At 53.5% G+C, this 24,556-nt stretch overlaps 1 protein-coding gene across 11 annotated transcripts in view; it reads right to left on the bottom strand.

Moving 5' to 3' along the window:
• The window catches only part of ATP2B2 (ATPase plasma membrane Ca2+ transporting 2), a 365,301-nt gene that overhangs the window by 47,984 nt on the left and 292,761 nt on the right, over nt 1-24,556 (bottom strand). For 7 of the 11 annotated variants that reach the window (XM_082682462.1, XM_082682460.1, XM_082682463.1 and 4 more), the window contains 7 exons: nt 23,061-23,318; nt 21,915-22,040; nt 9,532-9,657; nt 7,822-7,854; nt 6,585-6,644; nt 1,451-1,492; nt 450-608 (listed from right to left, as the gene is read on the bottom strand). In XM_082682462.1, coding sequence (XP_082538588.1) covers nt 450-608; nt 1,451-1,492; nt 6,585-6,644; nt 7,822-7,854; nt 9,532-9,657; nt 21,915-22,040; nt 23,061-23,318 — 804 coding nt within the window. The remainder of the gene's footprint in view (nt 1-449; nt 609-1,450; nt 1,493-6,584; nt 6,645-7,821; nt 7,855-9,531; nt 9,658-21,914; nt 22,041-23,060; nt 23,319-24,556) is intronic. The other 4 variants (XM_082682470.1, XM_082682461.1, XM_082682467.1 and 1 more) reach the window with 3 other exon arrangements.

Raw genomic sequence — 24,556 nt, 5'->3', positions numbered from 1 at the left:
GTAATTTGCCTCCCTTCTCCACGCTGTGGTGCCTATAATTAGAGCCGGGAGACAGCCAGGTGGGGAGGCCTTGGTGTTTGCGTGTCCTCATGTGGGATGAGAGGCCAAGGCCATGTCAGACGGGCAGGGCTGGCCTTGCAGCTGAGCTCAGCTTCCTGGGCTGGAGGGGCTACCACCAGCCATCACCTGGAGCTACCAGCTCAGTGGGGATCAGGCTCGTGTTGAGGCTCAGATAGGAGGCTTCTCACTGGGCTCCTAGCATGGCCCTCAACCTCTTCAATCTTTCCTTTGCATGGCAGCTGGGGTTGGGGGGCCAGTCAAGAGTCCTAATCCAGACCCCACTCTGCAGATGAGGCAACTGAGAGCCAGCTCGGGGCGGGGCCCTAGCTGGGGTCCCTCTGTGTACCCCATGTCCCCCTGTGCACCATCCACGGCGGCCGCACGCTTACCTGCCTTGCCGATCTGCACAGCCAGCTTGGTGAGCTTGCCCTGCAGCACAGATTTCTCCTTCTTGTGCATGTTGGCCTTTTTTTTGTCATCAGCGTCGCCGCCCTCAGCACTCTTGAGGGGCTGCATCTCCATGGCGGCGGCCCCATCCTGCTGTTTGGCTGTAGGGGGCAGAGTATGCACATGCACGCACACACGCACACACATGCACGCACACACGCACACGCACACACAGCCAGGTCAGCCTGCAGGGTGGGCATACTGGCACCCACCCTGCCTGCCCAGGGGAGTATGCTGAGACATTCACTCCCTTGTCTGGACCCCTGCATGGCTGGCACAGACACCCTGTGATACGGGGTCTGCTTCTTCCAGCTGGAGACCCTAGTCCCAGGGCCAGGGACTGCCTTGGACCTGGAATCCAAGTGTGAATAGGGAGTGACACAGTTCTTGGGTTCCCAGCAGGTGTAGGCTGGGGTCCCCTCTGGGCCTGAAGAAGCCCAGAGATCCTTCCCCAAATGGCCCCTCAGCTTTCGCCACATTTAGACAAGACAGATAGCCTTGGCCTTCCCCAGGGGGTTCTTGAGTATGTTGTTGGGATATTAATAGTCGCCAGAGAAGAGGGACACAAAGAAGGCTTAAAAGATAAAAGAGAGTGTCCTTATCCTTGGGTGCCAAGCCTCCTCTTTCTTGGGTGAAGGACTGACTGGTGGGTCTGGGGCCTACCCCTTAGCCCCTCAAGATTCCAAAGAACCAGCTTCAAGTCTTCAGCAAAATGGGTAGCCTAGCACAAAGGCTGGGGAAGAGCTGGCTCACAGCTGGCCCCTGTCCTCAAGGGTGATGTCTCCATTGGGCCTGCCACCATGTGAATCACAGCCACCACCACCCCCCCCCCAAATGCCAGGCACCTGCAGGCACAGACCTGTCTGCTTCTAGCCTGGCTCTCAGAGCCAGTGGGGGGAGGGGCAGCAGGGACCCCAGAAGCCGGTGAATACAAAAGGGTTACCTTTGCTCTGGCTGGCGTCCACATTGCCATCCTGCATTTTACCTACACGACAAAGAATTTTAACAGACAACAGAGAACAGACAACACACGTCGATCATCACAGACGCAACAGGGCCACCGACATTCATGTCACAGATGGAGGAAGGGCCGGGCTGACTCCGTCCCTCCACACGGGGACGCTGGGGTGGCCTGAGACAAGAAGAAACCTGGCCACTGCACTGGCTGCAGGCTCTGTCCTGATTCTCTGGGGGGCTTGGAGAGAGAGAGCTTCAGTGGGAGTTATTTCAGACCTGAGAGTACTGAGTAAATGACTGCTTTTGAGGGTAAAAGGGACCAGAGCTGACTGGCAGGAAGCAGAGAGGTCCTCAGGTCCCCAATGATTAATTTGGTCAGTGCTTTGGTGGGCTGAGAGGAGGCAAAGGAAATGAAAGACACACACACACACACACACACACACACACACACACACACATTCTAGAAAGGGGAGGACTTTGGTCAATGTGTTCCTTAGTTCCTGGCTCCAGGAGTGATGTATGTAGAATTTTGCTTTCTCCTTGTCCATCTGGAGGAGTGTGAAGCCACAGCAAGGACAACCCCCCGCCCAGCTCCACTGAGAGTGACCCATGCCAAGGGTGAGCAAGAGCTCCTTAATGGTGGGCTTTGAGGGGCCCCAAGCACTGCTTCCCGCTGGGAAGTTGCCGACCCCTCCCTCCACTTGGGTGTATGCTCTTTATTCTGAGGCTGACCAGCCTGGGCCCTAGCAAACAGGGAAGTAGGGCTGGTGGTCTCCACTGGGTGCCCCCCTGCCCTGGCCCTGTATGCCAGTGCTGGGGAAAGGGCTGAGTCTGGGGCTGCTCACCTCCTAATCAGGGCTGCCTGGGAGTCCCCCCAGCCTGCTCCAGTCTCGGCCAGAGGCTTGTGGGCTGGGTTTGCAGCATGGGCCGTACTGGTAGCCCCTCGTTGGCAGCTGAGACACCTGTCTTTACCTGCTGGCACTACAGAGAGGAGGTTTCCTCCTGTCCCTTTGGCCTGTCCTCTGAGCTCACTCAGAGCTCTGCCCACAGGCCTTGCTACCTTGGGAGGAGCCTGCGGAGGTCAGCCGCCCTTGGCCATTTGCTGTGAAGAATGAGAATCACAGCTCATGTTCTGTGAGAAACCACCATGTGCCAGGTGCATGTAGAACATCCATGATTTCATCTAACCCACATCACATCCCCATAAGGGCACTCCTGCCCTGCTCCCACTTCCAGATCAGAAACTGAGGCTCAGAGAGACAGATGACCTGCCTGGGTCCCCGGGGTTAACGCAGAGCTGGCCCCATCTATGTTTCCACCCCAGTTGAGGAGAAGGCAGCTAGCCCTCAGCTCCTCTGAGCACAGAGGAGGCTTATCAAGGTGGTTGTGTGCCCCTGTTTGGACATGAACTAGCTGTGTGGCTTTACCTCTCCCAGTCTCAGTGTCCACCTCTGTAAAATAGGGAAGCAACATTCAGCTTCTTGAGCACCTGACAGTGGCCTTAGTCATAACCACTTGCCCATTTAGCATTCTGCATTTTGTGGGTTCCTCTCTTGCCCACTTCCCCAATACCCTGTGGGTGAGATGGGAGGGAGTCTAAGCACTCCCATTTTACAGATGAGAAAACTGAGGCCAAGAGAGGTTCAGAGACAGCTCTCATTTCTGGAGCGTCCTGATGATAACCCCGTGGCTGCCTTACTGGTTCCATAACCAGTAAGGCACCCACACCAGATCACGCTGTAAGTGACTCAGAGGGGAGAAGTGGCTTTCCTGGATCCCAGCCCCGTGCTACCTCTCCAGGGGAAATGTTGGGCTGTTCCCCCGCCTCTCACGGCAAATGGTCAGGGACCCACCCTGGGGGCGGAAAGAGAAGGCCCCCATTGCTCTATTGCAAAGTTCTTTTTGCTGGATTAAAAACAAAACAGAAAAAGCCTTTTTAGAGCCAACAGGAATGAACTACAATAATTATCTTTATTTTTAAAAATAATTTTACTAACTGGGCTAAAGGGCATGGGAGGACTCCTCTTCCATACTTGGTTCTAGAAGACACAAAGGGGCCTTATTTGCATTGCATATTATCAAATGCAATAGCCCATGTGTGCGCCCATTAACCAAGCTAGCAATTTCCTCTTTTATTTCCATAGTGATCACGTGGCCAGAAAGATAATAACCAGTGCATATGTTCAAGGGAGGGAGCAGTGTTGTGGGGGTGCTTCTGCGCACATGGCCTGGTTTCTCAGAAGCCAGGGGCTTTTCTCAGCCAAAGTGGAACTTGCCTGGGCCCTGTAACTATGGGGGGGACAGCCAGACCTGGGTCTGTGCATGACCCGGGAAAGGGGGCTCTTGCAGGGAAGCTGGGATGGGGAACTTGGGCGGAGACTTGGAGACCCCCACCCCACATCAGATGCAGACACAGCTTTGACAAATGGGTCTGTTATGAGCTATGAGTGTGAAAAGTGTGTGTGTGGAGGTTCGATGGTGAGGTGACCTGATAAACAAGCTTTGGGGAGCACTAAAGAGATGAACTGGGAGATGTTACTTCTCTTGCCTGTGCTTCCATCTCTTCCTCTGTGACACGTGACAATGTCGACCAAGGTGATGCTTAGGAAAAGCATCACAAAGTGCCCTGTTAATGCCTGGAGTTCAGAGTGGTGTATTTACTAACCGTGATTATAAGCAAAGTATTGAACAATGGTATGTTAATCAGTATAAATGAAATAATAAAATGATAATGGCCGTCATAATGGCTCCAAGATGAATGGAACACACCCACTTTCAGCTGGGAGGGGGCTTGGTGAGGGTGGGTCCAGAGGGACTACTGCCAGCTAAGTGTGTTTTCTATAGCCAATCATCCTGATTTGGCTCAGAGGAAGGAAGAAAAGGAATGGTTAATTCTCTCATTGACCAAGGCTCAGCCAAGCACCTCTCAACCTTTAATACACTCTGGCCTGGAGCCTGGAAAGCTCATTAGATGAGATCAAGCACATTCAGTGTGGTATGGCCCTAGACTGGAGAGCTTATATGAATGCAGATTTTAGTTCAGTGGGTCTGGGGTTGGGCCTGAAATTCTGCATTTCCAACAGGCTCCTAGGAGATGTCCAGGCTTCTGGTCCTCTGGTTACTTTTTGAGAAGCAATGGCTTAGAGCACTATTTCCCTAAGTATATTAGAGAGACAAACCAATCCCACAAGATTCAGCCAGAAAATGTCCTGCAGCCAAATCAGCCTGGGAAGCCCTCCATGGCTAACTTTCCACTATATACCAGCATATTCAAGGCTCTGAGAAGTCATGCAATAAGGAAGAGACAAATTCTGCCCCATGGTTCTTAAACATCTCTGACCATAGGATCCTTTTCTTGGGGGCAGGACCTATTGATATTCCTGTGATGTTTACAAGACACACTCTTTCAGGAAACTCTGGATCAGGAAGTGGAATAAGTACTTTAGAGCCAGCAGGCCTGGGTTTGAATCCTAAGTCTGCTTCTTTCTTGTTCTGTGATATTAGGCTAGTGTCTTGATCTCTCTGAGCCTGTCTCCCAATCTTTAAAGTGGGGACAATAAACTCTGTATCACAAGGTTGTCATGAGGATCAAATGAGGCCATGAGCAGGAAATGTTTGCAAAATGTCTGGCATACAGTAGGTAGTCAAGTTCCCCATCTTTCCTGCAGTTTTTCTCAGGATACCAGGAGTTTTCTGCTACAGTTTGGAAGTGAAGCAGACTTTTTTTAGGATGGACCAGCCTGGATGCAGTCTGTATGTTCACTGAGCCCAGTGGGCTCACTGCTCTGTGGGAAGCAGGATGCCAGCTCCTGTTTCCTTCTCCCCCTGCCTGGGTTTGCCTATATTGGTTCTCCCTGTCATCCCTCGCCACCCCTCCCTGACGCATGACACCTCCCACACCCCAAGCTGTTCTCCTTTCTCCTCCGGTGCCTGAAATAGACCCACACCCAAATTAGCAAGGCACAGCTCACAGAAGTGTCTTTCTTGGCCCCTGACATCTACAAGGTGCTTCCATCATTGGTCACTTTGAATGCAGGTGGCCCAGCCAGAGGTCTGGGGCAGGGGATGGGAGTATGAGGTAGGACAAGACCTCCACATCTTTCAGGAGTGTTGAGGAGGAAATGATATAATGGACGAGAAACCCGCAGCCCAGTGCCTTGCGTGTAGCAATGCCGCAAGAAAGGCTTTTCCCTTCCCTCAGTTCCCCAGGGCAACTGTTTTATGATCAAGCCCTATAGCTCTCAGCTTGGGTGACTATCATGCTACCTAATCTGGGGACAGGGGACCGATCTGAGTACACAGAAGCCTCATCACTCTGAAGATAGGAGGGTACAGAAATAAGAAATCCTCTAAAGGTTTGGAGGCAAGTGAATAGAATTCCTTCTTGCCTGTGGGTAAGGAGGTTAAAATGCAGATCCCAAGGTACTGTGGTTGCCCCCCCCCCCACCCCTCAGCCCCCAGGGGGCCCGTAAGAATGCAGAGACTCAGGACAAATGCTCTAGCACAGGCAACAGCAGGAAACACCAGTCCACTTCCGAGGGACAGAACCAGGCCCGCGCCCAAGCGAGCCCCCTGCCCGTTCACTCCGAGAAAAAGAAGAGGAAGAAATGTTTATCAGTGGCTCAGCCATGCTGTGGGGTGGGGCCAAAGAGCTGAATCCCGGCCTGGGTCCCCCTGCCTCGAGGAAATTTTCAGGTCGAGGACTGGAGACTTCACTAGGGACCCAGATGCCAGCTTCAGCCCAGGTCCTGACCCCAGGCCTTCTTCCCCAGGCGGGGGCCAGGAGTGTGCTTAGGAGAGGGCCACGACGGGTGGGATGCTGCTTCTTGGGAGCCAAATCTGAAGCCCAGGGTATGTCCCTCTTCTGGGCTCCACTGGGGGTTAAGGTCCCATAGGAGCCAGTACCATTTTGGTCGCCGTAAGCGGGCGCGGAGCTGATTCCCCGTTGGTGGCTTCTCTCTTAAGCGCCTGCCCCACGTGGGAGGATGAACGTCCCAGAGCTGCCCATGCACATCCAAGATCTGTGCAGTCCAGAACAGGGAGAGGCAAGCCCAGAGTTGGGGGTGGGGGAGAGAGATGCCCATCCAACCGAGACCGAGAGCTCGCCATCGGAGACGTACCATTGACTAGGCTGGTATTTGCACTATCGGCAGCATTTGAACCTGCTGCACCATCGGCCGCTGCGGGGGTGGGAGGGATGGAAAATGCAGTGTGTCACAATGGAGAAAAGCAACAATGCAGAACAGCAACAACAATAGACATGAACCAACTTGTGGGAAATAACATGACTACATTCTTAAAAAAAAAAATCTCTGTTGGAAATCAGGAAACTCAAATTTAGGAGGGTGGGGGTGGAACGTTCCCATAGAAATGTCATAAAAATCAGGGGAAAAAAACTCAGACATGGAGGGTCTTTGAAATAAAACATGGCAGATGATAAATGTGGTTAGGTAGCATGGCACCGTTCTGTACTAAGGTCTGAACCGATGTACCGCTCTGGCCATACCAATCAGGCAGGTCCCTATCAGAGAAGCTTCTAGGAGAAGGCATCTGGCTGCCCATCAGGGCCAGAAGGACCCATGGCCAGGAGTCATTTCAAAACATTCAGCAATCGGCACGGTGCAGGTACCCGCCATTCTGATCAGGGACTTGCTGTGACCACCATCTCTGTGTCCCAGAGGGACTGTCCAGCGGTGGCAGGGACTCAGGATTTGAGCCCTTGACTCAGGCCACTGCCCACAGCCACCTCCTCCTTCCTAGCCAGCACTCTAAAGATCGCCTTGGTTACCCCCATACATTGAAGAGGTGACATCCAGCATGTTGTACTTTGTGCATGAGACAGAGGAAGGTACTAGCCAGTTTTCCTTAGTTTAGCAATTAAAAATGATGTGAGATGGTCAGATGTACTCTGGTTGTTCTTTCTTGGGGCGGGGGGAGATGGATTGTGTGGGAAGGAGAGGGTAAGGTAAGGTGGGTTAGATGCCCATGCTGTGCAGTGAGGGGCAGCCGGGCTGGGCTCTGCGGGGTGTGCCCATGAGAGCATGGCTGTGGGGTCGTGTGATGATGAGCGGGGCACCACACACTGGCCTGGGGGTGGAGGGCTGTGTGGGGTTGGCGTGGAGATGGCAGTGGCGCCGTGTGCATTGGAGGGCAGGGAAAAGCACTGAGGGGCAAATAGGTAGAGTGAGGGGCTGGTTCCTCCAGTGGGGCCGGCATCACGTGGGGGCCCAGTGGAGGGTCCCAGGGTTAGGAGGCCTCCTCCAATGGTGTGTTGGGGGTCTAGGGCCACGGCCTGGGGGTCAAAGGCTGCTGCTATTTCTAAAAGCCCCATCTACCCTGAGGGGGGTCTTACTGTACCTGGTAGCTGAAGGCCATCCCCCTTCTTCACACCTGTGTGATGATTTTTGAGACATGTTAATGAAGGAGAAGCACATACAGCCTCACCTGCACGTCCACACACACACGCATGCGTGCACACACACACACACACACATGCGCGCGTGCACACACACACACGCACACACGGCTGCACACCGGTGCTCATCCTGACATGGGGCCGCGATGGAGGTGGAGGTGAAGGGATGGGAGTGCAGAGGGGCCCAGTCCCTGTCCATGTCGCTCACAGGCGCCTGAGAGGCTGGGCTGCTCCCTATCTTCCTCTGCTGTGGCCCCCCAACATCCCACTTCTTCTCTACACAGACCCCCACCTCACAGGGGTGCAGGTGTGTGTTCAGTGAAGGACTCTGACCTATGCTTCAGGGCAAGAGAGGCCTGTCTTCCTGCCGAAATCTTCAGGAACATATAGGAACATAGGTACACAGGTACATAGGAACATAGATCCGGCTTCCCTCACTCAGGCCCCAGTGAGGCCAAGAAAAGGGGTACCTGCCATACCCTGCCTACTGCCCCTATCTGCCCGACTGTCTGCACCCTGGGGTCAGAGCCGGCCACAACCTCTATCTCACTGTGTGGACGCTGTCCTGATACCCTCCGGGCTTTTTGACCAGGACTATCTCCTTAGTATTTTCAACCTCAGCTGTCTCCTGGTTCTCTCCAGCTTCTGGACTTCCCTGAGGACAGCTCAGCTCCACTGTTCCTGCTGGCGGGGCTGCCATAATCTTAGGGGGACCCCTCTAGAAAATGGCGTATTGCCCTTGGGAGCCAGTAACCTTTGGTTATGACCCAGGCTCTGTGCCTGGCTGGCTGCAGAGAGCAAGAGGTAGCAAGGCTTCCCCTGTACCCCAAAGAGGGGCCATCGACTTTCTCATCTCCTTCTCCTGGACCCCAGATGGTCTGGCTGTTGGAGACCTCCTTTTGGAGCTTGGGGAAGGAGACATGACAAAAGACTGAAGATGTGAGAGGGGTCTGTCCCTGAGACTGAGTGTAGGTGTTAGGAAAAGAGCCAGCTGTGCTAGAGCCAGAGGCCTGGGCCTTTGGATTGGGACCCGGCCAGATGGGCATCCCTCCCTCTTCTCTGAGAGGCCCAGGCTACCAGCCTGCTGTGCTGAGAGGGAGCCCAGGGAGTAGGAAGCTTGTTTCGAAGGTAGAGGAGGAGCCAGGGCCCAGGCAAAATGGCAGCTCTGGGGACGGGGTGTTGGGGAGTAAGAAAGGGAACCAAAAGTTTGGCCTCCTTCCCTAGAATCTCCTTTGCCCCCATCTAGGCTGAGTCTATGCTGGGGGTGGTTTGCAGCTCTGCTCTGTGGAGTTGAGAATAGTGGTAGGAGTGAGCGCAAGTGGGGCTTTCTACTCCCTACCGGGGCTGATGAAGGGACCAGGTCACACTAGAGGCTGGAGAATCAGCCAAGTGCTCAGCACCCTGAGCCTGGCCTGTGGGGGGAGGGTCCTCCATGACATGACCGGACAGACAGAGACTGGCACAAGAACCTGGAGATGGAACAGACAGACCATCATGGCCCAAGCAGGGCCTCAGGGATGCAGGAGGCAGCTGTTGGCACAGGGCGTGGACATAGAAGGCACTCAATAACCATTTTGTTGAGTGAATGAATAAACAACAAAAAAAGTGATCTGAAGAGCTCCTTTCCTGGTCCGTAAAGGGGTCGTGCTTACCTTTCTTGTCTTTCTTCTCTTCTTCCTCACCACCAGCCCCCAGCAGGGTGAAGATGATGCCTGTCTGAGAATTCACACCCACGGCAGTCACTACCATCCGTCCAGAGCCCTCCATCACATGGGTCCCTGGGGAAGGAGACGAAAGCCAAGTTACCGTTGCATGGGCCCAAGCCCCCTCCCCAAAGGAGTGGAAGGAACTGAGTCCCGGAAAGCTCCTGGCTCTTTGCCTGCCGAAGCCCTGGGGTGCCACCCATGGTTCAGGTTCAAATTATGTACGTATGGCGGGTCCTCTGAAGAGAATTTCACTTCGGGACAGAGCTGCAACGGGCCCGGGACTGAAATATTGCCATCCCTTACTTCTCAGGCCTACCACCTACTACCTTCTCCCGGAGAGTTACCTCCCTACCCTGTCCTGGACAGGACCTCTTAAAAAAGCCCTTCTAAAGATCTGGGGAAGAACTCAGGGCACGCGGAACTTGGAAGGGAAGATAATGGTATCTTTCTTTTCACAAATGTCTAACTGAAATTCAGCAATTCCACCAGCCATGAACATAGGCAACCAACCTCTGGAGTGCTAGTGGCTCACAATGCCATTACCTGTGTTACGAAGAGCACAGGTTCTCTGTCCTATGACTCTGTAGTTGTTGCAATCATTTATTTTACAAGTATGATTTTACAAGTACAGAGGTTATTGGACTACCTGCTGGACTTTGTTATTAGGGTGCTGACAAAGAAGCACACTTGTTACTTTATCATGTGCTGTTTATTCTGTGAACTATTTCAGTATAATGGACTTCCTCTGTGATCCAGTGCATTCTGTTTTATGTGGTTTTTAAAATTTTTTTATTTTTTAAAGATTTGATTAATTTCTTTGGCACAGAAAGAGAGAGAGAGAGAGAGAGAGAGAACGCACAAACAGGGGGAGTGGCTGGCAGAGGGAGAGGGAGAAGTAGGCTCTCCACTGAGCAAGGAGCCTGATGTGGGGCTCAATCCCAGGACCCTGAGATCATGACCTGACCTGAAGGCAGACGCTTAACTGAGTGAGCCACAAGGGTGTCCCCATTTTGTGGATTTTTAAAGCTTTATTCTGAGTAAGGGTGGCACGTGATGACACTAGACCTCCCCAGGCTCCAAGAAAACCTCTTTTGTAGATTATTAGGTTTTTCAAACTGGGCTTTAAAGGGCCCTGGAATTCTTTTGAGGGGCGGGAGGGTCAGCCACAGGGGGGCAAAGGGGTCCTTTGGTTAGAGTGGCTCCACTTTTATTCATCCCTGGGGTTTCTGTGTCAGCTGCTGTGTGATAGAGACCCCCCCCCACGACCTGCAGGTGCAGAGGGCAGCTGGTCCAAGGTTCACTTGGGGGGTTGATGCTGGAGTGAGGATAAAACGAATGGTAAAGCTGCCGAAAACTGTGCTATATACACGGAGTGGAATACTATTTGGCCTTCCAAGGGAAGGAAATTATGACACAGGCTACCACACGATCAGCCTCGAGGACATTAGGCTCCATGCAAGATACCGCATACAGAAGGCCAGCTGCTGTGGATTCTGCCACAGGAGCTCCGTGGAGCAGTCAAAGTCGCAGGGACAGAGAATGGAGTGGTGGTTGTCAGGGGCTGGGGAGGGGGGCTTTCAGGGGGTTGCTGTTCAGTGGCGCTGGAGGTTCGGTTTTGCAATATGAGAGTGCCAGAGGTGGACAGTGGTGACGGTGGCACAATGGCATGAAGGTCCACAATGCCACAGACCTGTACCCTTAATGATACTCAACACGGGACATTTTATATGTATTTTACCATGATAAAAGAGTTGGGAAAAAAAAAAAGCAAACCCGCTGAAGCTGTGTCCTTAATTGGGAAACAGGTGAGGCTGGGGTGGGGTGGGGTTGGGGTGGCTGGGACCCAGCCCAGGACATGGCTGCCTGCTACTGTGGCCTGGTCCCAACAGAGGAGATGCAGGCAGAGCTGGCCCTCTGTCCTCAGACTGGTGCAGGGGACGTGTCACTGTGTCCTAAGAGCTCTCACAGACCCACAGGCTACTCACAGGTTCGGCCTGCATGCTGTCCCTGCAGCAGGCTCCGGGCACCCCTGGGGAGGGCCCCTCGGCCTGCCAGTGGCCCCACTGTTTAGTCAAGAACCTGTGTAAGTGCAGTTTGCACCTTCAGGCACCCCATTTCTTGTTTTAAATTTAAACTTTTACTCCCCTGGGTAGAAAGCTCTCTTCAATGCAGTGCGTGTTTCCTTTCCCAGCAGAGAGGGGAGTGTCTCAGGCCACCGTCAGGCTGCTCAGGAAGCAGCAGACTGGGGTTGAGGGCTAAAAGGCCCTGATGATTTTTTTTTTTTTTTAAATAAAGGTCTTATTTATTTATTTGAGAGAGACAGAGAACACAAGCAGGGGGAGTGGGAGAGGGAGAAGCAGACTCCCCACTGAGCAGGAAGCCTGATGCGGGGCTTGATCCCAGAACCCTGGGATCATGACCTGAGCCGAAGGCAGACATGTGTGCACGGGGGTGTATGTGTGTGTTCTAGCCCCTTGTCCTCTAACATCTCATGATCTCAAAAATGCTTTACACACAGATAGATGGACATCTCCAGTGAGTTCCTTCATGGCGGGTAAAGGTCAGTCTATCTATCTGTGCATGGGTAAACCAAGTCATGCAGGCTCCCAGATGGGGCACGAAGCCAAGTGAGCTGAAACGGAGCCCAGATGTTCAGATGGTGAGCTCTTCAGCTGACTCCTTGTTCATTCCCAGGACAGAAGGACAGTAATCTTGTGTTTCTGAGCAGGGAATAGAAGGGACCACAGGATGACTTCGGACACTGGTGGCAGGCTGAGCAGCCCAGGCAGACCTCAGAGCCTGTCTACTCGCCCAAGGGGCACCAACAGGGAGAACCAAGGCACACTGACAGGACTCAGTAATTTTAACTTGCTGACAAGATTTCTGTGCGCTGGCTCACCTAGTGTGCAGTGGGCGGGCACCGTGAAATACTGGCAGTATTAGACAGATGAGGAGCTGGGGGGGGGTCCAGGGAGGTCACATGGCAGGGGACATCTCCAGGTCTTTCAAGGGAGGAACACACTGCACTGACTCAGAGTGCAGATGGCTGTGGCCATGGCCAGCCCTGACCTCCACAGGCCACCTCTTGTGCACCAGGCATCAAGTTAACCCCTTCACAGGCCCTCATCTCATCAGTCCTCACCCTGGCCCTGCGATTACAGAGGAGAAACTGAGGGCCAGGGAGAAGGGGCTTGCCCAGGATCACTGGCTGGTGGGGGCAGAGCCAGGATTTGAACACCCCTTCTCTCTTGAGTGGACTGTCTTTGTCTCATAGCAGTCCCCACTTCAGGAAGCCAGGCCCTTGCACCCTTGTCTCAAACACATTCGGAAAATGTTTGCTCTGCCCGGGTGGTAATGGGGGGGCCAGTCCCCACCTCCCCGGCCCTAGGCAGGATGGAAAAATACACAGGGGGCCAATTTCCACCTTAGATAATCAGACCCAAATCACCTTCTAATCTAATCAGTCCCATCACAGCAGGGAGCCGGCAGCTCTGCCACGGGGAGGCCGGGAGAAGGGAGGAGGAAGCCAAGGAGGCAGCCTGTGGCCACAGCGTGGGACACAGGGACAAGGGGACACAGGGTGAAGGTGCAGCACATGCCCTGCTCAGTCTCAGATGAGCCTCAGGGCGGTACTCCAGACCCAGCATTAAACAGGCCAGGGAGCTGTGTTCCAGCCGCATTCCCTGCCCCCGCCATGGCTCTCACCACTGTCCCCAAGCCCAGACACCCTCAGTAGTATCTCAGCGTGCACTGGGTGAGACCCCAGTCTGCTTTTGACCCTTAACCACCAATTCCTGCCCTGTGGCCTCTGCCCTGGGAGCGTGCAAGTCACTAGGGATTAGTGTTCAGTCCCTCAGCTTGGCTCAGTTACCCCGCCAGAGTGCCCTTCTCCCTCCTCTGGCCCCAAACCTCCTCCTCGAGGCTCAGGATGAAGGCCCATCTTAGGTGGCCTTCCCTGACCTCCACTTCATCCTTCTCCTCTGAACTGCCCTCCCCCGCAGTCTCCTCTGGGGGTGCTTCCAGTACTGGCTCCCCCCACCCCAGACTGTGAGCTCCCTGAGGGTGGTTCTGAGGGGGAGTCTCCCCTTAGCAGAGACCAGCTTGTAGCTGGGACTCCAGCACTTTTTTTTTTTTTTTTTTTAAAACTGCTGCCTCCTTTTTTGGTATTTACCCTGGTGGCTATATATTACATTTAGGATGGAGAATCTCCACACCCTTCAGAAGCCATCCTTATGGTTTTACAAAGGGTCAGATAGATTCCAGCCTTGCACTCTTCCTTACCCCTCACTGGGCCATGCCCTTCCCCCTATCAGGACCTCAGAGCCTGCTGCCCCTCCTAGCAAAGGAAGAACTGAATGGAGCAGGTCACCCCCTCTGGCAATTGCACCCCACCTCCAGAATACTCCTTAAAGGGCAATATTTGACTCCAAGGGCTGCAGCTCTAATGGTGGAATTCAAGTCAAGTTTGGTTGACTAGATCTCCCAAAGGAACCTTGCAAGGTCTCTGGGTAGCGGCAGAAGTGAGAACACTTCGGATTGGTGGGGGGGCAGCTGGCAGGGCTTTGCACCAGGACCTCCATGTCCATGGTCCCCTGGCACCATCCTGTAGCCTCCACTTCCTCTAGTCTCATGGAACCCCTCAGAATATGCAAGCACAGGGGGCGGGTAGATAGAGAGCACTCTGGGCCGAGGGGCGTGTGGGACCCGGGAACCAGTCTGCTGTCTGCTTCTGATTTGCTGTGTGATCTGAGGCCAGCCCTCTCCTGAGGATAACTTATGCCACCACCTCTCAGCAATGAAGTCTGGGCACCAAGGGTCCCAGAGAGATAGGGCCACTCCTGGGGGCGTAGGGTAGTCTCCTTGAAAATGCTGCATCTCAGGAGTTTGGATCTTGGTTCGGATGGAGCCAGTAGAGCCCCGTGTGGACAGACTGTGTGTGGCATTACCTGCCCAGGGTCACAATTCTTCACTTGATGGACAGATGTGGTAGAATGCCAACTCTGTGCCAGGTCCTGGGGCCCGAAGGGACGTCCCTGCCCTCTAGGAGCTCACAGTGTAGCTAAGGTCAAAGGGTGCAGACCGGAACACAGATCAACCACAATACAAGATGGCAGAGAGCCTGGGCCCAGTGGACTGATGGGGGTGCACAGCCCAGGCAAGGGCAGGGAGGTGGACCAGTGTGATGGCAGCAGATACACTGGGCTGAGGCTCAGGGCAGTGAGGGCAGAGCAGGAGAGAAGCTGCATCATGGCAAGATTGGAGTGGAAGGCTGCAGAGCTGGGGGTCTTCTTGATGTTCAGTTGGGAGCGACTGGGAGTATTTCTGGGTCAAGGAGGGAGAGCAGGGAGTGAGTGGTCCCTATGTGCTAAGTATTGTCTGAGCTACTTTCTCCATGGGGCTGTCATAATCACCATGTGAGCGACCCCTGTCACTCCCATTTCAGACACTGTATCCGTCATGGGAGGGTGGCACAGGCGTGGACTAGGGATGTGGCACCAGCTCTTTCCATCTTGTTGGGAAGGCTTGTGGAGAAGCTGGAGGCAGAGCTGTCTGGGACCACTCTGAGGAGTGAGATGGAAGCAGGGAACAAAGGGGGAGCTATGTCAGCCACCCAACAGCCATCCATGCATGATAGAGAGAGGAGCTCGGGCCCAGGGAACACTGTGGCTCCCACCAACCAGCTGACCTGTCCCACCTGAACCTTCCTCTCTTCCCCCCACAGGGGAGTCATCTGGCTTTTTATCTGGCAGCAGAGGTTGGGCCAGAACCTTCTCGAAGGCTGGCTCAAAGGCCAACTCTGCCTTAGACTAGCTCCAAGCAGCAGGAGACAGCCCCCACCTGGTCCAGATGCCAGCAGTCTCGGACCCAAAGCCCCACACAGTGACAAGTGGGGTAGTGTGAGCCGCCAATGGCAGAGTTGGGGGTGGGTAGCTAGCTTTACAGAAGGAAGCTTCGGAGCCCAGAGAGGGCAAATGGCTGACTGAGGTTGCACAGCACATGAGGCACAGATTGGGGCTTGAACCTAGGGCTCTCCTGGTTTTGAATTCCCAGGCCTCTTTCTGATCGGGAGAAGGGAGAGACCTCTTTCTGGGGGCAGAGATGTGAAGAAGGGATAAAGGCCATTTGTAGGAACTCTCATCTGCCTCCAGGCCCAAGCACCAAGGAAAGCCAATGCAGTTCCCAGCCCGGAGTGGTTCCTTCATCATTATTGTTATCAACACAGTTAATAACAGTAATAACACATGCTTGCAGAGCACCAGACAGTTGGCAAAGCATTTCAGCGCCCAAAAGCCTGTCCTCCTCACAACAGCCCTGTGAGGTAGGTTTGGTGCAAGTACAACCCCAAGCCCCTCCCCTCCCCGTGGCCTCTCTGGCTCAGAGAGGTCGAGTGATGGCTCAGGGTCACACAGCTGTGAGTGGTGGAGCCGGGACTTGAACCCGTGCTCTATCCACTACACCCCGCTGCCTCTCATGGAGAAGAGGCAGGGTAGTGTAATGGAGAGAGCGCGGGCCGAGCGGCAGACTGGGCCTTCCTGCAGTCACGGTGTCGTCCCAGGCTCCCTGGAGGCGGTGGCAGTGGTGGCAGGTCCGGCTCTCCATGCCTGGCCTTCCGCTTGGGTAGGGTGGGCAGCAGGCCTGAGAGGGTCTGCCGATGTCCTGTGCAACTTCCTGCTGTTAACGCTCTGGCTCCAGGGGTGGTGGAGGTGGGTGGGGGTCCTGCCGGGGGTGGAGCCAATGGGCCTGCTGGAGCTAGGCCCTGCTGCTTTTGGGGACACCCCCCACCCCGGCCCCCTGGCCCCTCTCCTTTCCCTGGCCACACAGAGGTCACCTAGTCATTGGTTTCCCAATGGAATTTAGTATAAATGCTCCAAACGGGCCTTGCTGCTGGGTCATAAAGTCCCAGGGGTCCTCAGAGATGAGCCTGCACACGGAGGCTGCAGGGAGAGCTTGGGGCTGGGGGGTTGGAGGGCTGGGGTCTTGCTCTGGCCCTGCCTTCTGGGGTGCTTTACACTCCTGCTCTGGGCCTCAGTTTCCCCAGCTGCAAATTGAGACCAGACCAGGGTTCTCTAGGGAACTACAAATGTCCCGGAAGGCTGCCAAGTCACAAGTTGGAACATTTCTTTCTCACAAGAGAGACCACTACTTCCATAGGACTCTCAGGGGCTTCAGGACCCCAGGGTATCAGAAACTACTGGCCTTACATGAAAAGAGGGTTAAGGGCAGGCTATACAGGTCCTGCAGTGGGTCCTGGCCTAGAGGATGCTGTGGGACAGTCGATGGATCTGAATTCATATAGAACCTTCTGGTAACGGTATTGCATCAATGCTGAGCTTCCTAAGTGGCTAGCTGTGCTGTGGTCACACATTTCTTAAGAGATACACCTGAAGCGTCAGGGGGCAAAGGGCCATCATGACTGCATGACACAGCGAGGCTCCTGGGAACAAATGGGGCAAAATGGTAGCAACGGCTGAATCAGAAGGAAGGACATTCAGGTGTTCTTTGCACTCGCCTTGCAACCTCCTGAAAGTTTGAAATGGTCTTAAAATAGAAAACTGGAAAAAAAAAAAAAAAAAACCAAAAACCAAAAACAAAACATGCCCAGGTCAGAGATTGCCCTCCAGGGCTCACCTACATGCTGCTTGATCCACAAAGCTCACCTACATGCTGCTTGATCCATTTGCCTTTTAAACAAATGGGGATTTCTCCCCAACAGTCAAACACTGGGAGAGTGTACATGAAATGTGGATTCTGGCTCCCCTTGCACTGTGAACGCTGCGGCCACACTGGGGCCGGGGCTTCTGCGGGCAGCAGTGAGAAGCAGTCATGTTCTTGGTTTGGTGCTGTGCTCTCCCTGCTGACCCCATGCAGGGGTGACCTTGTGACTCCTGAACATTCTACTCTGCCTGGCCTGTGTCTGCCTGTCCATCCTGGGAGATGAGCTCCGGGCCTTTGGGATTTTCTTTGTGCCCCGGTCTCCGGGCATATCCAAGTCTTTCTGAAGGCTGGTCTGTGCCTGTTTGTCAGATGGGGAGACTGAGGACCTGAGGGGCAGAGGTCACGGCTGGAGCTGACAGAGGTTTGGGACCTGGCTGTTCTGCCTCTAAATGCTGTGCTTGCTCCACACCACACAGCCCTTCACAGCAGTACCATTTACAAAGGACAGTGACATCCATCCATGCATGGGGTCCCCACAACAGCCCTGTGGGGTAGGCAGGAGGGAAGGGCTCCCCAGCAACTCCTCCACTGCACAGACACCAACATGGGGGCTCAGGGAGGTGAATGGACCTGTCCAGGGTCACAGGCTAGGCATGCTTGGGCTGACTGCCCCCAGTGCCAGAGTATTCTTGGCCTTCCTGTAGGGTGCACCAGTGTGCCAGACACCCCAAGGGGGTTTCTGCACAATCATGAGGACCCTGCAGGTGCCCCTAGCCTGGTCCCTCTCTCTTCCCCAGGGGGCATTCAACTGGAAGGCCCAGCAAGGCCTCCCCGCCCAGGGAAAGGTCCAACATGTCTGTCATGCACAAAAACGAGCATCCAGATGGCAGTTATCCAGAGTTCAGAGCTCTGGGGAAGAGAACAATCAAGGAAAACCCCCTGGAGGAGGCAGGCTCATGCAGGCTGAAGGAGGGGAGGAGCTGGATGGGGGAAGCTCAGAGAGGGGGAAAGGGGAGATATTCAGGATGAGAGAAGAGAGGGGGAAATGGACACTTTGACACAACCTAATCAGCTGGGGGTCATCTCATTTTATAAGCAAGGAACTAGAAGCTCAGACAGAGTAAGAAGCTTGTCCAGGGTCTCCCATCAAACAAGACAGTAGGGGGTTTGAACCCAGACCTGTTTCACCACCCAAGTCCAGACTCCACCTAAGGAACGGGGAGGGAACCAATCTGTCATGGGCATCTGTCAGCTCTCACAGGGCTAGGGAGGGGCTTCCCTTACATCATACACTGGGGCCTCCCCATGGTCCTCACAGGTCAAGAGAAGGGGTGCAGCATGCCCAAGGCCACACAGTGAGTTCATTCCCAAGCCCGGATCTGCCTCAGTCTAGCCCAACCTGGCCTTTTCTACAACAGCCTCAGCCTCCCTCCTCTCTCTGGCAGATGGTGCTTGAGCTGCTGTGCTGTGCGGGGCCCAGGGACGGAGCTCCTGGTAGCTTCACGCTCAGGGCTTCCAGCTGCTGGACGGCTCTGGGTGAGAGGAGGAGTTACAGGTGCATTGCAACAATGATGGTGTCTGTCCATCTGCATATGGCCAAGGCTGGATGGGACCCATACAAGTGAGACCAGTAGATCTCTTTGGGTGGTGGGACTGGATGCATTCTTCTTTTCACTTTATCTGAGACAGTCTGCACTTAGCCAAACTCAGCTCGAATGGACCAAGCACAGCGTGGGTGCCATGGGATGAAATGGGAGTCCCAAGCCGTCTAGGGGTGACTGTCCAAGGGCAGTGGTGGGCAAAGAAGGCTTTTTGGAGGAGGTGGGGCCTGAGCAAATGCACTTGAGTTAAATGTGTAGCAAGGAAGGGAGAGGGCCATCTAGGAGGAGGGGGCAGCCTCAGCTGGGGCAGGGCGGAGGGAACAAATTAAGGTGCATCTCCAGCAGAGGTGCAGGGCAACGGTGGGTGTGATGAATCTGTGATGTGTATGCCTGGGAGGGCACTGAATGCACTGGCTATCCAGGGCTTGGGTCTACCCTACAAAACTCCCAGCACTCCACAGCCTGTCAAGGTTCTGCTCACACACAATCAGTGACCAGGAACTCACTATCTTTTGGCAGCCTCTTTCGTCTAGAATGGTTCAAACTATTACAGAATTCTTCCATTTCTAATTAGACTGCCTTCTATTGGGCTGACTCTACCCCCTTCCCCTTCCCCCACATCTCTCCATGAGCCTGGCTAAGCCGCTTGCCCCTCCCAGCCCCATGCAATTGTGCTCCTGAACACCAGTGTTGCAGTTCACGGCCAAGGGTCACTTTCTCCAGTCTAGCTCACCCTGCACTCTGGCAATCTTGGTGGGTCCTGCCTCTTGGTTTCGTTTTGTCAGCCTCCCTGCACTCATGGTCTCTTCAAAGTTGGCGGGTACACTTTCCATACTGAAACAGGATAGAGCTCCAGTGAAGACCACTGGATTACCAGCAATCCAAGAATCAGTACAAACCCACCAGAATCTCCCAGGCTCTAGCACATCCTGCTTTCTCTTGCACACAAGGACTTCGCAAGGGATCTTGGCTGCTGTCTCCTGACATCCAGAGGCCCGGGATCCACACTATTTGCCTGGGCTTCCAGCTAGAAGTAAAGACTAGTAAGCTAGAAGTAAAAAAGTTGGTTTGGCTTGGGCTGGCTAGCTGACTTCCCATCTATCTCTGCCCCGTCCAAGTCTCTTCCAGAGTCTCCTTGCAACAGTGCCCATCTCCTTGGATGGTTTGGGGTATATCAAGTCACTGATTCTGAACATTTTCTCTCCTCAGCCTCCTGCAAGGTACCCTCCTTTCCCTTCTCCAAACTGTCTGGAACATTTGTCACCCATCCATTCATGCCCAGGGGCTCCACCTGACTTCTACTGATTCAGATGACCACCGGGCCACTTCTCCCAGGGATGACTGCCTCTCTGCTAACCACTTCAGCTTGGGGGTCAGAACCAGGGTCACAGGGCCATGACAATTTACAGAACCCTCATGTGGCCCTAAATTCCAAGAAGGCATTCAGGCTTTCTATGATTTCTTAGACTCCAGGGCCTTTGCACTTGCTGTCCCTCCACCTGGAATGTTCTTTCTTCTCATTAGAGCTGGTTTCAGCTCTAAAGCAACCTCCTCAGACAGGCCTTCCCTGACCAACAGGGTTCTTGTCCCTTTCCTCAGAGTTTCTATTTCATTATAATTAATGTATTCATCTTAGTATTTGAAATTACCTTATATATTTGCTTGCTTGTTTCTTTATTGTCTAGATTCTAATCTTCAGGATGGCATGGACATTATTTGTCCCACCAACCACTGGCACACAGTAGCTACTAAATAAATGTTCGTCCAATAAATTCTGAATAAATAAATGCCCCAGCTCTGATTCTCTTTTCTTTTTACCATCCTACCCTGCAGACCTGTTAATCTTTCTCTTTGTATTGCAAGGACATCCCATATTCCTTCAGGCCTCTGTGTCTTTGCACACATTTGTCTCCACTAAGAGGCCCTTTCTCCTCACTTTGGGTGAGTTCCTACTCTTTAGAACCCTGGGCAATTCCACTTTGGGTAGTTCTGCTCTGTTTTTTGGCTTTCTCACCTCTCTCTCACTCTTCTACTGTGGATGATCTGTTTGCACATCTGCTTCCCCTAGCCTCTGTGAGCTGGGGGCTCTCAAGGCCAGGGGAGGCTCTGAGTCATCCTGGGTCCAGTGCTCAGCACAGGGCCTGGCCCAGCACAGCTGCTGCTCAGAGGATGTTTGCTGAGCCGTGCTGGACAAGGAGACCCTTCGTGTGTCCCTGTTAGGGGGTTGTCTCATCCAGCTGGGGACTCACCTCTGCAAGGTCTCTCTGCCTCCTCTCTTTCCCCCTACAGCAGCCAGAGGCAGATTTAAAACATGTACGTGTGACCAGTTCACTGCTGAAAACTATTTTAGATGATTCTCATCACACTTAGAAAATTTCCAAGCTTCTGACCATGGCCCACGACATCTGGGCCCTCCACCATCTCCATTTTGCTCACCATCTTCCTGCTTTAGTGTCTTTGCACTTGCTGTTCCCTCCGTCTGGTATACATTTCACCCCCAAAGTTACAAAGCCAGCTCTCTCTCCTCATTCACAACACAACTCAAACGTGGCCTTCCCTGACGCCTCGGCCACCTGCCTCCCATTGTTCTGCTTTATTTCCATCATATACCTACCACCCTCTGGGGGCTTTGTAATGCCCATCTCCTCTCACTACACCACAAGCTTCTCTAGGTAGTGGTTTCATCAGCCTCACTCCCTGCTGTATCCCTAGCACCAAGCCCAGTGCCTGGCCCATGGTAGGTGCCCCAAATAACTGTTACCTGAGGGAATCTTACTTATCTCTGACAAGAACAGGCTTTGGTGTCTGACTTTCCAGAAGGCCATGTCACTAGAAAGTAAGTTCTGTGAGGGCAGGGATTCTCTGTCGACATTATTTACTGTACTATCCCCAGGGCCTGGAGCAGTGCCAAGTGCAGAGTAGGCTCAAAGTACATTTGTTGGGGGAAAAGGTCTAGAGCCAAGGAACAAATCTCTGAGAACTTCCAGCCTCATGACAGGGACACAGATGGCCCTGCAGCATTGAGGCGGGAACTGGCAATGGGAGTGAGCCCGCCGTTGGGCCACATCTCACCTGACAGCAGCATGGGGTCCTTGTCCACGGACTTGCGCACCTGGTCAGACTCCCCAGTCAGGGAGCTTTCATCAATCTTGAGGTCATTTCCCTGGATGAAGAGGCCGTCAGCAGGGAGGAGGTCACCTGGTGAGGGGGAAGGGCAACAGACTCAGCAGGATCTCAGGTGGCTGGAGGGTCTTGGAACATTCCCTTAAAGGTGTGATTGCAAGGTCAAGTTCACCATTCGGGACCTGTTTCCTTGAGGTCCCAGGGTGTGGAACTAAGATGGTGTCCATCACAGGCAATAGGCAACTGAAACATGGAGCCAAGGTGGATGGCACAAGGCCTAGAGGCAGAGGCTGGGCCAAGAACAAGTACACGCCCTAGCTTGAGTGGGCATGTACTTCGGTTTATAAAGTGCTTCTCTTGGCCTGGTGTGGATTTGGGGTCGAGTTTCCTCAATGATTCATACTTCTCTGTCTCAACTATAGTTTGGGAAATTGTTTTGGGTGGGACAGGTCTGTCCTGACTATGCTGAGGGACCCTAAGACAGGCACATTATCAGAGGAAACCAAGTTCCCTCAGGCAGAGTGAAGAGGGCATGGCAATCTCTCCCCCATCTTCTGCTTCTACTTACTAGGACACATCTTGCCTAAACCTTCTTTGGTGCCAGCCAGCCTGATCACTTTCTCTATGGCAGTATTATAGGCCTAGAATGTTTGCTCATTTACATCCACTCCCTATAACACCTTCTCAAACCTCCAAGACAACCAAGAATAACTCAATCAGATATAAGAAATGGATATTGTCTCATAAACCCATTCTGAGTGTTAGTGGTCCCTGGAGTATTGGGTTGGGAAGACTTTTGTGTCTAAACTCTGAGCTGTGATTGATTAATAATGTCTGCTACAGGTGTAGATTGGGAGAAAAGTAGCACACGTGCCCTGTATTTGCCATTTCTGACTTTACATAGATTCTGGAATCCTACCTCCTCTAGGATGTAGCCTTGTACTTCCCAAAGGATCTCAGAAGACATCCTGGCTCAGGATTAGCCTTCAGGGACTGACCCCCTTCCCTGGGCCAGCCTCTCTGGGCTTGCCTATCCTGTCCCACCTCTGCCCAGATTCAAGCTCTAACACCTGGCCCTGTGGCTAGGACACTTACCATATTTGACCTGGGCGATGTCCCCAACAACAATTTCGGCCACAGGGATCTGGACCACCTGGCCAGCCCGAACCACGGTGAACTTCTGCTCTTGCTCGATGCGGCTCTGCAGGCCCCGGAACTGCTTCTCTTTGCTCCAGTCATTGAAGGCCGTGACCAGGACCACACAGATGACTGAGAGGAGGATGGCCGCCCCCTCGATCCAGCCGGCCTCTGCCTCCCCTTCATCCTCTGCCCCACCCTGGGCCGTCGCACATCCTGCAGAGAGCAGAGGGAAGCCGGCAGGATGGGGTCAGCCAAGCAGGAGGAGCCTACAGGTCTGGAATTAAATCCCGGCTTGGCTGAGTAAAAAAAAGGTGGTAATTAGATGAGCATTATTAAATTTATTCAGTGTGTCTGGGTGGCAACCCCTTCAGGTTCCTGCTTTCATTCTAGGTGTGAGATCTTGGGCAAATGACTTCTCCTTTGGAACCTCAGTTTTCACCTCTGTAAAAAGGGATGAATATTCTTTGTCTGGGACCTATTGTGAGGGTTGAATGTCAAGGTGAGGTCCCTGGTGGCTCTAGCATAGACCCAGCACAGGGGAGAGGCCTGATTCATGAGAAAAGAGGAGTGAGGATGTAACAGAATGAAGATGATCAGTTCTGCACGTGCTTTAGGGCCTAGAGGGCAGTTTTGATGATGCACTTTCCTTCCGTGCTTCCAGCAACGGTGAGCCTCCAGATAGCAGGCCTGGGAGTGGGGAGGGGGTGGGGGGCAGGAACCACAGCTCTAGCCGTGTCCAATGGGCTGGTAAGAATTCTGCCACTGCCCCTGTATGATCCTAGATAACTCACTGTCCTCCCTGAGCTGCAGTGTTCTTTGCAAAATGGGAGTCACTGAGACCTCCTTCCAGGTTCCAGGAGAGGATGGTGAAAGCCCAAGCCAGAACTCAGGGTATGACATTTATGCCCTCCCACTACACAGCAAGGACACCCACAGTCCAGGCTGTGGGCTGCTTATCTGTCCTACAGTGACACTGTATCTCACACTCTCACACCACTGAACCCCTCATTCCAGTTCCCCAGACTGCTTGAGACTTGACAGTCTCACCTTGTGAACAGAAAAGAGCAGACACATCTGATACAAAGGCCTCACATCCTGCCCATGGGGTGCTGAGTCCTAGGGCCTCTCCAAACTTCTCCACACACCCTGCCTCTCACATCCCCACAAGGATCCAGGGAGGGAAAATTATTACCTCCACTTACAGGTGAGGAAACTGAGGCTCAGAGAAGGGAGGGGACAGCCAAGGTGGGTGCTGCAGCCAGGACTAGCCCAGGCCCTTTTTCCCACCAGGAGATGAACAGCCTCCTCCATGGAGAGTGACCCCGAGCAGCATCCTCCGACTATCCATCCCTGGAAAACTCAAGAGGTTCCCTTTCAAGGTGGCTGGGCAGAGGACTGGACCATTCACAAATCACTTGTACCAAGTGTTCATTTTAATTCTCAAGCCGGCC

This window comes from Mustela nivalis, assembly GCF_964662115.1.
Source record: "Mustela nivalis genome assembly, chromosome: 1".
Taxonomy (NCBI): domain Eukaryota; kingdom Metazoa; phylum Chordata; class Mammalia; order Carnivora; family Mustelidae; genus Mustela; species Mustela nivalis.
This window is presented reverse-complemented; position numbering and strand designations above follow the sequence as displayed.